The following is a 14,947-nucleotide window of genomic DNA, read 5'->3' on the forward strand; positions in this document are numbered from 1 at the left end:
TAATTAGGCAAGTTATTGTATAACAATGGTTTGTTCTGTAGGTTATCAAGAAAAAATATAGCTTAAAGGGACTAATAATTTTGTCCCTAAAATGGTGTTTAAAAAGTTAACTGCTTTTATTCTAGCCAAAATAAAACAAATAAGACTTTTTTCAGAAAAAAAATATTATCAGACATACTGTGAAAATTTCCTTTCTCTGTTAAACATCATTTGGAAAATATTTAAAAAAGAAGAAAAACATTTGAAGGGGGCTAATAGTTCTGACTACAACTGTATATATATATATATATATATATATATATATATATATATATATATATATATATATATATATATATATATATATATATATATTAAAAAAAAAATATATATATATATATATATATTTTTTTTTTTTTCAATTACTTTCCCTACCGCATGTGGAGTCCCGTGACCCCACTCTGTTAGCTACAATTTGCAGCAACATCTGATCTCTGGTCAAGTAGGATGATGGGCCTATTCTTGAGCCTTTGCACTACCTTGACGATGATTGAAAACTGCGCTGCGATGCGTTGAGACGGCATATTTTCCATTACATTAAAATTATTATTCACATTAAAATGTTATTTACAGGATATACAAGAGTTATTTTATTTATTTCTACTGTTAATATATAACTGAAACACTAAAAGTAATTAATTTTGTTTCCAAAATTGCAGGTTATTTGTTTTCACTTTTTATAAGAAAACTGACTGTTGGTTTTAGGCAATGTGTGTTTTAATTTCAGCTGATCAACGTGTTACATAATCATAGATAGTAGTGTGTGTTTACTATGATTATTTTAAAATCAAGTAATGCACCCTTCATTCAAAAATCTCTCACTTGTAATATTTGAGCATATTTACTGTACAAAACCTGTTAGTGAACTGAGGGCATAAATAAATAAATAAATAAATAAATAAATAATAAATAAATAAATAAATAGTCTTTCATTAATTGTAATCAAGTTAAAATGTTCAAATAATTGAGATTTTGATTTCAGGCCAAATCGTCAAACCTCAATATAAGTTCAGTGGGCTCATAAGTTTAATTTGATTCAGCTTTAAAATTTAAGGCAACCAGGATTTTTGTTTTACAGTGTAGATAGGCTTTTTTGCACTACGTGACAGATTTATCAAGAACTTTTATAAATTCCTAGAACATTAAGAAGTCCGGATCTGTCAGTGTAAGGTGTGCATGAAATATTGGGTCATTGCTTTGAAATGCCTTGTGTAAAGCATATAATGTTTATTATTCCTAGTGTTACATTTTATAATAAAACTAAAATTAAAAGTTCAATTTCCATTGTCTGTGTCAAAGACATTTCTAATTTGACGTAACCTTTTTTGTTTGTTAGTTTTTTTTTTTTTTTGCTGAGCTACAAAAAAGCTAACTGAAATGAAGTGTTTCAATTAAATGTTGTAAATAAATCTTTTTTTAATGTGAATAATGTCATTTGACAGATAGAGGACAATGCAGAAGACATTGGTGAGCAAATCAAGGCAAACACTAGTGTAGCTCCATTCGATTATATAAATGAGTTTGTTTTTGTTTTTTACTGTAATAAGTTCATTATAAAATGTAAAAATGGTTAGTATAAAGCAATGTTTTCTAGTTGTTTTTAAATATTATTAAATAATTTCAGAAATTACCCATGGCAACTATATTTATCTTTGGCCCACTAACCTCAATCAAGTTTGGATTGTGGGCATTATTAAGAAAAGGTTTGGGCACCCCTGGTCTATGCAGTGTTGAGATTTATATATAGTGCATTTATAAGTTGAATGTTTAGTCAAGTCATTAACTTACTTATTGAGTAACTCATTAAACATTGTAAATAAAAATGTCATTTAAATACAATTCTAATGATGTAATTAATTACTTTTTTTTGAAGTAACTTAACACAGGTAATTAAGAGCAACTGAAATGATGTCTCTCTTTTTTAATCTTGTTTAATGATTCAAGTTGAATCGCAATTCTCCACTAGAGGGCAGAAAAGCATCATTTTTACAACCGCTCTCTCTAAAAACTTCTTGCATATCCTACATAATTTCGTCTCTATCTTAGAGCAAATATATCTATTCTGCTAGGTTACAAGACACACACACACACACACACACACACACACACACACACACACACACAAAGAAACACACACGATAGTAATTGTTCTATCTGGACTGGTATGTGTCACAACAAACTGTACAGGACAAAACAAATATTTCTAAAACGTGGCAGAATAATGGCGGACTGCTGAGCAATTTGTTGTGGTAAGTAAAATAGTTTATTCGTCAAATACAGATACATGCATCAAAATGAGCTCTATTGTAATTATTGAAGATATTACTACCTCATTTATCAATGCGGAAGTTATTTATTTTCTGTGTTACGTGTGAGACCTATTCATGAAAAAGTACATTTATTTTTCTTTACAATCATAAGCTTGCTTATGATTATTGTAATACATATGATTAGAACTAGTTTGCATTGTCGAGCAGCATTTAGCATTGTTAACCCTGTCAGAAAAACAGCATCGTCATAATCATTCAGGCAGGTTTAAGCTGGTTTAGAAGGGTTTCGACCATTTTAGCCAGTTTTAGCAGATCTCACATGGTGGGAATTCAGCTTAAAGGGATAGTGTTCTGTCATTATTTACTCATCATCCACTTGTCTCAAAGCTTCTGTCGAGCACACACAAAAAAGATATTTTTAAGAAACTTTTATTGTAGGAAAAACAAATACTATGACGTCAGTGGTTGCTTGTTTCCAGCTTTCTTTAAAATATCTTCTTCTGTGTTCAGTGGAAGAAAGAAACTCATAAAGGTTTCAAACACATGAGGGTAAGTATATTGTGAGTAAATTTTAGCTTTCGGGTGAACTATCCCTTTAAAGCAGCTGAACTTCTAGTTTTCAAAACCAATGTAAAAAACAGTTTTTGCTGTGTTTCTTCATCTCTTTTTAGGACAAAGCTAAAACAAAAAGTCTGCTCAAAACTTCTGTAAAAAACAGCTTAGCTGCTGTTTTACAACTATAACTGTAAAATAACTGGAAACAAATGACCATTTGTCGCTTCACAGCAAGAAGGTTGCTGGTTTTAATCCTGGCTGGGCCAGTTGAAATGTCTGTGTGAATGTTCTCCCCATGTTTGCGTGGGTTATCTCCGGGTGCTCTGGTTTCCACCACAGTCCAAACACATGCACTATAGGTAATTTGGATGAACTAAATTGGCCATAGTGTATAAGTGCCTGAGTGAATGTAAGAGTGTATGGGTGTTTCCCAGTACTGGGTTGCGGCTGGAAGGTCGTCCGCTGTGTAAAACATGCTGGAATAGTTGGTGGTTCACTCCACTGTGGCGACCCCTGATAAATAAGGGAGTAAGCTGAAGGAGAATGACTAAATGAAATGACCATGAAAGTCGAACACATTGTAGTGACAAATAAACAGGATAAGTTCTGGAAGTGAAAACTCCATTCCTTTTCTTCATAGAAAAGACTTTTAACTAACTGACAACATTTAGGCTAAGAAAAACTTGTAATCTCCGAGGTTGTCATTTGGTTATCCATGCTTTTGTTTAACTTAAAACTTTTACCTGTCTCCTACAAGTCCTCACAGTGGAGTTTTATCATTTTTGAAACCATTCAGCCGATCAATGGGTCTGACAGATGTACATTTAGCTTAGCTTAGCATAGATCGTGGCATTAAATAAGACCATTAGAATCTCACTCAAATTACATATTATTTAAAGTTTAGATCATTTTCCTACGTAAAGCTTGACTATTCTGTAGTTACATCATATACCAATGAAAAATTACAGTTGCTATTTTCTATGTCTTGGAACTATTCCTCCATTCTGGCGTAATAATCAAGGAACTTTGCTGCTGTACCATGGCTGCAGCAGACACACTGATATTACCAGTGCTTGCTACCTAGCTGGGATCTATTTTCAGGCGCTGCGTAACATCGATGCTTCTGCTCCAACCATGGTACTGTAGCAAAATTCATTGATTATTACACCAGAATGGGAGTATACTGTGGTTTCTAGCCATTTCGACAGACATTTTCCATATGCTAAGCCAGTGATGGGCAAACTCACTCCTGAGGGCCGGTGTCCTGCAGAGTTTTGCTTCAACACTAATCAAACACACCAGAACATGCTAATCAGTGTCTTCAAGATCACTAGAAAGCTTACAAGCAGGTGTGGGATTGAGTCCTCCGATCCAGCCCTCCAGGATCATGTTTGCCCATCCATGTGCTAAGCTAAACATGCTTCCACTAGACCTGGAGATCAGTCGAATGGTTTCCAAAATGGTAAAACTAATTAACTCAAAAAAAGTGGAGTGTTCCTTTAACCCAAGGGTCACCAATGTCAATGTTTTTCTCTCTGGTTTTCTTATTGAGACATGCTGTGTGCAAAATTGCAGCTACAGATTGTTTCTGTTTGCCGTGAGGAATCATTTCAGACCACGGGACAGTGAAAGAGTCACGGATGATGAATTCAAACTCCAGGTGAGTTATCTTCAGTGTTTGGCACGGGTTTATTGTCATTCAATCTGACATTATGATGACTGAGATCTTACAGTGTGTCATGGGAGCAATGTTTCTGGAGTCTGACATGCTGAAATAGATTAGGATTATTAAAAATCGCACAGTGTGAGCCAGGCTTTAGCTGCTCAAGCTATGAGACCAGTCAAGCTGGTTTTAGCTGGTGACTCCAACTGTATGTGTCTGCAGACTGTAAGACGGGGAGGTAAGATGAAGGGGCGTAACTTGTAGTTACTGAGATCCCATTGAATCACAAGTGTATCTGTCTGCGGACTGCAAATTGAGGGCGTAAGATAAAAGGGGACGTAACTTGTACTTCAATGGGAACTCGATAACTGCAAGTTATGCCTCTAACTTACTACAAGTGTATCTGTTTGTGGACTACAAGACTGGGGCATAAGATGAGGGGACGTAACCTGTAGTAGAGGTGTAACTTGCAGTTATCAAGATGCCATTGAACCACAAGTGTATCTGTCTGCAGACTACAGGACGGAGACGTAAAATGAAGCGGCAAAACTTGTAGGAAAGGCGTAACTTGCTGTTATCGAAATCCCATTGAACCACAAGTGTATCTGTCTGCAGACTACAGGACGGAGACGTAAAATGAAGCGGCAAAACTTGTAGGAAAGGCGTAACTTGCTGTTATCAAAATCCCATTGAACCACAAGTGCATCTGTCTGCGGACTGCAAGACGTGGGCGTAAAAAGAAGGGGCATAACTTGTAGTAGAGGTGTAACTTGCAATTATTGAGATCCCATTGAACCACAAGTGTATCTGTCTGCAGACTGCAAGATGGGGGCATAAGATGAAGGGGCGTAACTTGTAGTCATGGTCCACTCAGGGCCGGCGCATCCATAGAGGCGACCTAGGGCGGCAGAATAGAGTGGGCGGCATCCCCGACACTACCCTCATATCTGCGCCTAGGGTGGCAGAATAGAGAGGGCGGCGCCAGCGACACTACGCTCACCAATCGCACTCTCAGTTATATCTGCATCTAGTGTGGAAGAATAGAGAGTGCAGCGTCTGCGACACTACGCTCACCATCCGTGCCCTCAGTTATATCCACGTCTAGAGTGGCAGAAAAAAAGAGGGCGGCGTCCATGACACCTCCCCCCCATAACCCCCCCATTTCACTGGGTTGAGGGCGCCGTGACCTTCCTTTGCCTAGAGCGGCAGTTCAGCTTGATCCGGCCCTGTGTGTACTTGCAGTTAACAAGATTCCATTGAACCACAAGTGTATCTGTCTTTGGACTACAAGAGGGGGGCAAAAGTTGAGGCGTAACTTGCAGTTATCGAGATCCTATTAAGCCACAAGTGAATCTGTCTGCGGACTGCAAGACGGGGGTGTAAGATGGAAGGGCGTAACTTGTAGTAAGTTGGAGACGTAACTTGCTGTTATCGAGATCCCATTAAACCACTAGTACATCTGTCTGTGGACTGCAATATAGGGGTGTAAGATGAAGGAGCATAACTTGTACTGAGTTAGAAGTGTAACTTGCAGTTATCGAAATCCCATTGAACCATGTGAGATGTCACAAGGAGATGTTGTTGGCAAGATGGCGGAAATAATTACCTGAGAACATTTTCATCAAATGTTTTCATGAGTTTTCTCCAAATGTACCCACAACCAATATGAATTTGATATATTATTATATAAATTCATTTAGCGATGTCACCATGCAAGTCTGCATTGACGGCTGTGCATGCAAATAACTGTACATGGGCGAGCGCATCAAGTATGGAAGCTTCTGCAACTCGTGGCTGTACCTTAATAACTGTGATGGTTGGCTTTAGATGTGTATGTGTAGGCGTTAATAATTGATATACAGCGCCATCTTGCTGACAACATAGTTTTGACATGTCTCCATAACTTCAAGTTATGCCCCTAAGGCCCCTTCAAGGTACGCCCCTTGCTGTCTGCAGACAGATACTTAGTCATTCTACGCCTAACCAGTTAAGACCAGCGCCTGGAAGAGGCTAAAACCAGTCAATGGGCATTTTTTAGAATTCTTGCAGTTGCAGGGAGCATCAGGTGCCTAAATGTCTTTAGCTCTGCCCACTCCTTAAATGGTATCCATGCATTGTTGTTTGTAAATATAAGTGCAATATTACATAACTACATAACTTAACAATATTTTAGATTATGATGTTGCCTGTGTTTCATTAGGCCTGATTTTAGAAGTCATGACGGTTCATTTACAAACAAACCCATTTCCACCGGCTTGGAGCATGCTTTTAGTCTAGAGTGGACAATAAACTGAGATGATGGTAGCAAAACAAGTCTGTCCTGCCGTCTGATTGGTAGTTCTCATGACAACAGTTATTGAGAGCTATCTCCGCTGCAGGGGTGTACTCTCTATCTAAAGGCTCATGGCTAAAGTTAGCGTCGAGTTTTTTAGATCGAGACCAGCTGTGCTTCCGATTATGCTGCCCCTCCTGCAGTCCGGCGCTTTTGTTATGCTCGGTATGTAGTTGTTTACTTGCGGTTGTGTCCTGCAAATGACAAAGTGCAGTGAAATATAAGCTGAATCGATCGCTTTTGGAAATGAATAACTCCTTCAGCATTTCCTTCATTCACTTAAGTTCAGTTCAATATAAACCTGGTTTTTGGTTTAGTCATCAAAGTTTAAGGTCACCAGACGGTTTTCTAGCTGCTTTTTTACATGTGAGGAGGCAATGGACATTTTGAATGATCCTCTCTCCATTGATCTTTTCTGTGTTATGTCAGGGATCTTCAAGCCTCTGTCTTTTATTTGATAATGGAGTTTGCAGACAAGACCTTTTCAGACAGTGAGCTTTGAGATCAACATAATTAAGCAAACATAAATCATTGCTAACAGCACTTCCTGTTTTTTCAACATTGATTTTTTTTTTTTACATCTAAGCCACAAAGAGATAATTATTTTTATGGATATATTTGTTAACATTTGCATTTATTTTCCCCCATAATGCATTAACTACCATATTTTTATAAAAATAATAATAATTCCTTACATTTATATAGCATTTTTCTGGACTCTCAAAGAGCTTTACACATAGAGGGGAATCTCCTTGATGTCTTAAATGACACGACGACTGCCATATTGGGCCAGACCGCACACCACACATCAGCTGATTGGTGGAGAGGAGACAGATTGATATGATACGATATGAGGATGGACAGAGGCAAGTGGGTAAATTTGGGCCATACTCTTTTTTTTATTTATTTATTTTTTTTTAAGACATTCTGGGATTTTTAATGACCACAGAGAGTCAAGACCTCGGTTTAATGTCTCATTTGAAAAATGGCGCTTACTGCACTAGACTAGAGCTCCCTTCACTGACGACACTGGGGCGTTAGGACCCATACAGATCGCAGGTTGGGTGCCCTCTGCTGGTCTGACTAACACTACTTCTGGCAGCAATCTAGGTTTCCCATGTGGTCTCCCATCCAGGTTTAGCTTCAGTGGGTGACCATGTAAGAGTTGCAGAGAGCTAGCCGCCGGAGGTCCAATTGTTATAACTTCAATGGATTTTCCAATTTGTACTACAGTTTTATAGGCATCAGAAAACAGAATATTTTGATCACACAAGAAAGACTTCCAGCGTCTTTTTTTTTTTTTGCTTTGTTGCGAGCATGACCCATACTTGCTGAGAATCTCCTTGTATCTTGCTGTCCTGATGAAGGTTTATAAGAATTCTTTGCGCATCCTGTGCAGCCGCTGCTGAAGAGCGATGCTGGTCTTGTTGCTGTTTATTTTATTCTTTGTTGATCTGTTTTATGTTTGTTTGTTTGTTTAATTAATTATTTTGGTTGAGTTAATATTGGTAAATTTTATATATACATATTTGTTGCCATTATATTTTGGTAAAAGCCACGTATTTTGGTCTCTAAATAAACAGAGTTGCGTGTCCTTTTTAACATAAATAACAAAAAGTTGTTAAAATAAATAACATAAAACATAAAAATTATTATACGAATTGAATGGTGAATCATAATCATAAACATAATCAGGGACTAAGCCAACGGAAAATGAATGAATGAATACAAATTAAAAAGATTGGAATACACTTATTATTCATATTAAATCAGCAATTATTCATTATTTTAATGAGTTTCAATTTAAAATATTGCATTCATACGCATTAGTGCCCATCCACTTTTAAAAGTGCCTTTTCTAGAAGTAATTTTCCCATAAGGGTTTTAGTTTTTATTTTCAAGTGCCACAAGCCACCAACCAAACCAATCGAGAGGGTGCTCGCTGCAGAGCCATTTGAGGAGAGCTGAGCTCCAGCGAGGGGGAGCATGAGCTGTCGCTCCTCCTCCTGTAAGCTGTTTTAATGCGTACACCAACCCCACCCCTAACCCTACCCCCAGTGACATCACTCGTAGAAGAAGTGCAAAAAAGGTGGAGCTTAAACTTAAGCTCCCCCTCGCTGGAGCTCAGCTCTCCTCAAATGGCTCTGCAGCGAGCACCACTTGAACCAATCCGATATGGAAAGAATCACAACATTACAAATGTTGATTTGAAGAAAATAACTGTTTGAAATATTTTGACTATTCACTTGCTTACTGTGACTCTCTAACAGTTGAAACTGTCTGCACAGCAACATGGCTAGTATGCATTTCTCCACAAATTCTGATATAAAAATGACTGTTTTAAAAATATGTTTGTTTAATGCAAATAGATAATTTTGTCACAAGCATATACAATCGATGTACAACCACAGAGCTCACAACAGGTCTGTCTTTAAATGTTTATCTGGTATTGTATAAAAAAGTTGCAAAGTTGGTAGTGCTTTAGTCTTTAACCGGGAATTTGCTGCAGGTAAATCAAGATCCCATTGATCATCCTTGTACGAACATAACTATTGTTAACTTACGTTTTTCAGCCCCGACTGCATTTTGTCTGGAACAGGATGAAAATGATCACTTAGCAGTTTGTCTGTCTGTATGCTTGATTTTATGCATCTGTTCCCAATGTGTGTAGCTGAAATAGTAAAGCCTGTTAATTAGAAGCAGGTGTCCACATACTTTTAGTGTACATGGTACATCAAGCATTTCATGATTCATTAGGTTTGTTTTTGGCCTTCGTTAATTACATAGAAGTGACCACATGCCATAGCTCTCCGGGAATGCTCTCTTCACTTGACCAATTACTTCATCAAACAGTCACGTCATGTCCATATGCTTGTAGATTTAACACCGGCTAAAAGATTGTCACATCTCCTGGATTCCAATTAAATTCAGGCTAACAAGGAGCCATTGACTAAAATCTGCCAGCTCAAGACGTTCTGGGAGAGGGAGATCATGATGAGCAACATCTGTCTGAAGATTTTTGGGTCACAGTTCTTCAGGGACAGCTGTGCATTGCATAAGTCTGCCGTTTTGCTCTGAGGTCCTAGGCACAATCCCTGAGGTCCACTGTGACACTTGTGATTGCCAGCTCAAATCTCGTTTGATTTACGACGGCACAGATGCTGGCGAGCACCAGCAGCATACCATCAAAGCCACAGATGAAATGTACTCAACCCACAAATGAATTTGAGCTACCTCAGATGGTTTCCAGTCTCAGCTGTGGCCCCATATTTCTCATATTCCTTAATGAGCAAGGGAGCGAACGGGACGCCCAAGCAAGAGATTTTTTGCAGTCATGGTGGGTTGGGGCGGTTGGAGACGCAGATCAGCGGTAGCGAACCGTGATCAAACAGTTTATATGGTAAAGACCCTTTGGAAGTCCAGACGTCGGTTTTAGGGTCATAGCACTCAAAACAGTCAGAGTCCTCAATGACATCATGACTGTTGAGAAAACGACCTCCGGTCACGTAGAGTTTGTTGTTGATGACTGTGGCTGCGTGGTGCATCCGTCTCTCCTTCATGTTCGTGCACTTCACAAATTTGTTTGCTTTGGTGTCATAGGCGATCACTCTTCTTGTGTATCCTGAAAAGTTTAATACAACATCTCAGCGTTTTTCAAATCCTCATACCAGCCTTAATCATCCAGTCACTTAAATGATTCACTCATACTGTTGCTTGGTCTAATCTTTCAAGTAGGTATCACTGCAGCCAGGAGACCTCCAAGTCAGAGGGACTACACTGCAAGTAGGTTGGGTGACCTCCAAAGTGGGAGGGACTTACTCCACAAGTAGTTTGGGTTTAGGTGGTGTAGGTGGAGTAGACAATAATACACCATGTTAGGGCCTACTCACAGTATGTACAGTTAGCTTGAACTGGGACGAAGCACGCTTGTCCCCCCTCCCGTCTCCCGTACGAAAGTTTGTGTTCATTGAATTTTAAGTATGATTAATAAATCCACATAAAACAGCGTAAAAGTCATATCTTGTCTTCTGTTTCGGGCTCAGGCGCACTTTGCACTCACACTACAAGCGTACTGCGCTTGAGCCCAAGTAAACCGCACTCTGGCACACCTCTTCAAACATGAGATAGAGCCGGACAAGTGAACCGTGCCTAAGTCCGATTCAGATCACTCACAGTTCTCAAACAATTCAGGAATTGGGCCTGGGCACGGTTCGGCTATCATAGTGCGAGTATGCCCTTACTGTGGGGTTATGTTTAGGGTTGGGGTAGGTGTAGACATTAATAAAACACAACAGGTTACTGTGCAGTTGGGGTAGGTGTAAGCATTCATAAAGCACAATATTGGAGTCAATATTTTTAAATAAAAATTCTAGGTTTGTACCACCCACTTGGAGTTCAAGTCCTACCTACTTGGAGCTGGCTCTGACCTGTTTATATTAGGGGTGTCCAAACTTGGTCCTTAAGGGCCTGTGTCCTGAAAAGTTGAGTTCCAACCCTATCAGACACACCTAGGCTGGCTAATCAAGCTCTTACTATGCTTTCTAAAAACATTCATGCAGGTGTGTTGAGGCAAGTTAGAGCTAAAATCTGCAGGACACCGGCCCTCCAGGACAGAGTTTGGACACCCTTGGTTTAAACCCTTCTCTAAACTTTAGCAGTTCATTTACATGCCTAAATGTATTAAGTTGCTGCCGTGTGATTGGTTGACCTGACATTTATATTAACAAGCAGTCTATACCAGGGGTGTTCAGTCCTGTTCCTGGAGGACCACTGTCCTGCAGAGTTTACCTCATATCTTATTTAAACCCATCTGTATCACCTAATCAAGTTGTTTAGACTCACAAGAAACTTCAGCATGTTTGGTTGGATATAAATTCTGCAAGACAATGACCTTCAGGAGGTTTTTGACACCCCTGGTTTACATCTTTCAGATTTCAGAGCTGATCAAAACCAGTAACTCATATTTTACTCACCACCAACAATATAAATCTTGTCTTCTATCACAGCAGCAGGTGCACAAACATTCTTCACCGTCCTGGTTTCCAGTCTAGACCACAAGTTGCGGGAAATGTGATAAACCTTGGTGAGGAACGAGAGGGGTTTGTCATGTGGGATCACAACTTGAGCGAATCACAAGTGATCTTTTCTGAATGACTGACCTGTATTAATCTCACTGGATTCTGCAAGGCATCTTCGCCACCAAACACGTAAATCCTCTGATCATTGGCTGCTACCGCAGGATGTAAGACTGCTGTGGGCATTGGTGCCATGACCTCCCATTGATTGAACATGCTGTTGTAGCGCTCCACTGTATTTGATATCTGCTTATCTTGCCCGATTCCACCAAGAGCGAAGATAAAGTGAAGGTAGGAGACACACTGATGGGCATACCGTGGCTCCAGCATTGGTTCGGCAGTCCTCCATTGGTTGGTCTTCAATGAGAGGGTATACACTGTGGCACTAACTGCACTATCTCCAGATACCAAACTAAGACTGAGGCCTCCCACCACATACAGAATGCTGTGAATACAAACATACGCCGCCTTGTAAAGTCTCAAAGGTAGCTTAGCAAGCCACTGCCACCGTTGAGTTCGTTCGTCATAGAGAAGTGCCTCTCGAGAAGTCTGTTCATTGTTTTTGCGACCTCCAACCACAACCAGAGTCTCTCGGCATGTATAACGACGTGGTGTGGTCCATAGAGGCTTCAGTTCTTTGGTACATTTGGCACTAACAGAAAACATAAGACGTCGGACAGACTCGATGATCTCGGTGCAGAGCGTAGATGACTGGACAAGTGGATCATTGGCGATAAACTGGAAGAGGTACGTTGGGTGGATGAACCTCAACCGGACCTTCTTAAAGAGGTCATGTATGGCTCCTCTGCGGGAGAAGGGGTCATGATGGATCCAAGCAAGCAATGTCTCGAAAACTTGCTCTTCCTCAGCGCACAGTCGGTCGTCCTCTAGGTAGCACATTAGCTCGGGAAGGGTAAGTTCGCAGAAGTCCTCAGAAGCAGCTACATCTGAGAAACAGCGCACGGCCATTTCTTTGGCTCTCTCCTTAAGGGTTTCGCAATGAAGGATCTCTGAGAGCCGGATCATGCTCAAGCAGTTTTCTGGATTAAGCTGCTCCTGCAGAAAAGTCGAGCAAGCCTCAAAGAGTCTCCCATACTGCAGCATAGAGGCCGCCTGCATTAGAGGCAGCACAAGCTCCATAGTTATGGTGATGGAACCAGTATAAATGTAATCCACAACACATTCGATGACTTCTGATGCAATCCCCTTTAGGTCCACTCTGGCTTGGCTGCTCTCCCGAAAGTTGCTGCAGAACATGGCTCTAAAATACGGGCTGCTGGAAACTAAGACGTTTCTGTGACATGGTATCTCCTTGTCTTCTGTGCACAAAATCACATCAGTAAAAATCTGCTCCTGTCTAAGTATGTTCAGCTGAAACAGGAGCTGTGTGGAGAGTTCTTGGTCCTTGAATGGAAAGACCTCTGTTGATGTACTAGCCATGCTGCAAAAGGAAAGAACTCAGAGTTTAATCAACATTCAATAAGACATTACAGTTTACTGTTGTTCTCCCTTCCTTTAAGGTCCCTTTTTGCTGCCTTGCCTCACATGATTCAGTTCTTACACCACACCTTTCTATTTCAGTGTCTCTTAAATCATTTTAATGCATGCATGTGTAGAACTTGGCTACATTTCCTGATCAAAGCTAAGTTTATCAACGCCGTTGTATCACTTGCCAGCTGTTTCTGATCCCCTCGGTAGGTTTGCCCTTGACAGTCTAACCGTTTAGACAGAGACCTTTCATTGGGCTATTATCAACACTAAGTCGTCTAATCACCCCAGAGACAGCTACTGATTTTATTTCACTCCAGATCACATGGCCCCTGTCTGATGTCTATTTTAGGATGCTAATTGTTTTTTTTTTATACTTAATATTAATCACCTTTCTGAGATGCCACAACAAGGACTCAAAGTATTCCCTAAAGAAAAAAAAAAGACTATATCATATTTCTGTGGGACTTAAAAAACATCGCTTCAAAATAGACCCCAAACTCTGAGTAATAATAACTACCATAAGAAAATCGATGCTAACAACATAGCTAGAACTACCTAATGCTACTATTATTGTTTTATTACATTACTAGGACATAGAAGAGGACATTTACAACTTTTTAGATGAAAGTTTTTTTTTTTTTTTTTATCAGATTTTACAATTTCTGCAATAAAGCATTTCATTAATGTAATCTTGTTTCTTATTTTTAAAAAAAAGGTTGCTCGGGACCTCACCTGCTTGTTCTTCACGCTCAAGTTCCAAAGAGAATCAGGCACAGTTCAGCAGGATAAAAGCAAATACATTTCTCCAAAGTTTCTCTTTCAAAGTCGGCACAGTCCAAAGTTACGTGGAGACAGACACGAGGTCTCAAGTTTGGAGTTTGCCATGAGGTCGCTGTGTACATTCCAGTTACCTAGAACAGTCTGCTGCTGTCGTTCGGGTCTCACATGTGACCCTCCCCTTGTTTGTTCCCACAGCGGTGGTCTGTGCACCATGCTTTTTGTGTGTTTACTATGGCAGGAACAGAGAACCCAGCTTATCCGGAGGACAGAGGAAGGGGTCGAGGGCTTGTGCACACCCCGTGGTGGGCTTGTGTAACCCAGGAAGCTGGTAAATATAGTACAGTGCTGATGGCTAGGATGAGTGTGGCGAACAGCTGAATCGTTAGGCCTGGTTACCTTGGTTTGCCATTCAGTTGAGAAAATAAGGAGAAGGACAGGTTGTGATTTAACTGCCAGCTATTAAGATGGACATTCACAAACATCTTTAACCATCATAATGCATTCAAATCCGTTTGGACCTAATGAATTTATAAATTGGACTTTGATGAATTTAAGGTTTCTCAACAAAATTCAAATTGTACACTGGAAAAAAAAACATATTTTTGCCACCTAATGGTGCTCCATACATAGCCAAAGCCCAAAATGTCCTCAATGTAATATAGTTATATAAAAATAAGGTCTGGGAACATTCTCATTCCATTCATTCTGGAAACAATGTACTATATAAGCAATATCACATGAG

At 39.7% G+C, this 14,947-nt stretch overlaps 1 protein-coding gene across 3 annotated transcripts; it reads right to left on the minus strand.

The window, feature by feature from the left end:
- Window positions 1-9,191: 9,191 nt before the first annotated feature.
- klhl38a (kelch-like family member 38a) lies at window positions 9,192-14,456 on the minus strand. 3 transcript variants are annotated; one of them, XM_087294578.1, is made up of 4 exons: window positions 14,158-14,456; window positions 12,019-13,375; window positions 11,833-11,938; window positions 9,192-10,481 (listed from the first exon to the last, which is right to left on the minus strand). In XM_087294578.1, exons 2-4 carry the CDS (start codon window positions 13,372-13,374, stop codon window positions 10,192-10,194), a joined length of 1,752 nt encoding a protein of 583 aa, XP_087150704.1. In that variant the 5' UTR covers window position 13,375; window positions 14,158-14,456; the 3' UTR covers window positions 9,192-10,191. The 3 variants fall into 3 exon arrangements, with proteins under 3 accessions (XP_087150704.1, XP_087150705.1, NP_001038350.1); XM_087294579.1 differs by lacking the exon at window positions 14,158-14,456 and adding an exon at window positions 13,608-13,721; NM_001044885.2 differs by lacking the exon at window positions 14,158-14,456 and having other exon boundaries at window positions 10,192-10,481; window positions 12,019-13,374.
- Window positions 14,457-14,947: the final 491 nt, after the last annotated feature.

Source organism: Danio rerio, chromosome 19 (assembly GCF_052040795.2).
Source record: "Danio rerio strain M-AB ecotype USA chromosome 19, GRCz13ab, whole genome shotgun sequence".
In the NCBI taxonomy this organism is placed as follows: Eukaryota; Metazoa; Chordata; class Actinopteri; order Cypriniformes; family Danionidae; genus Danio; species Danio rerio.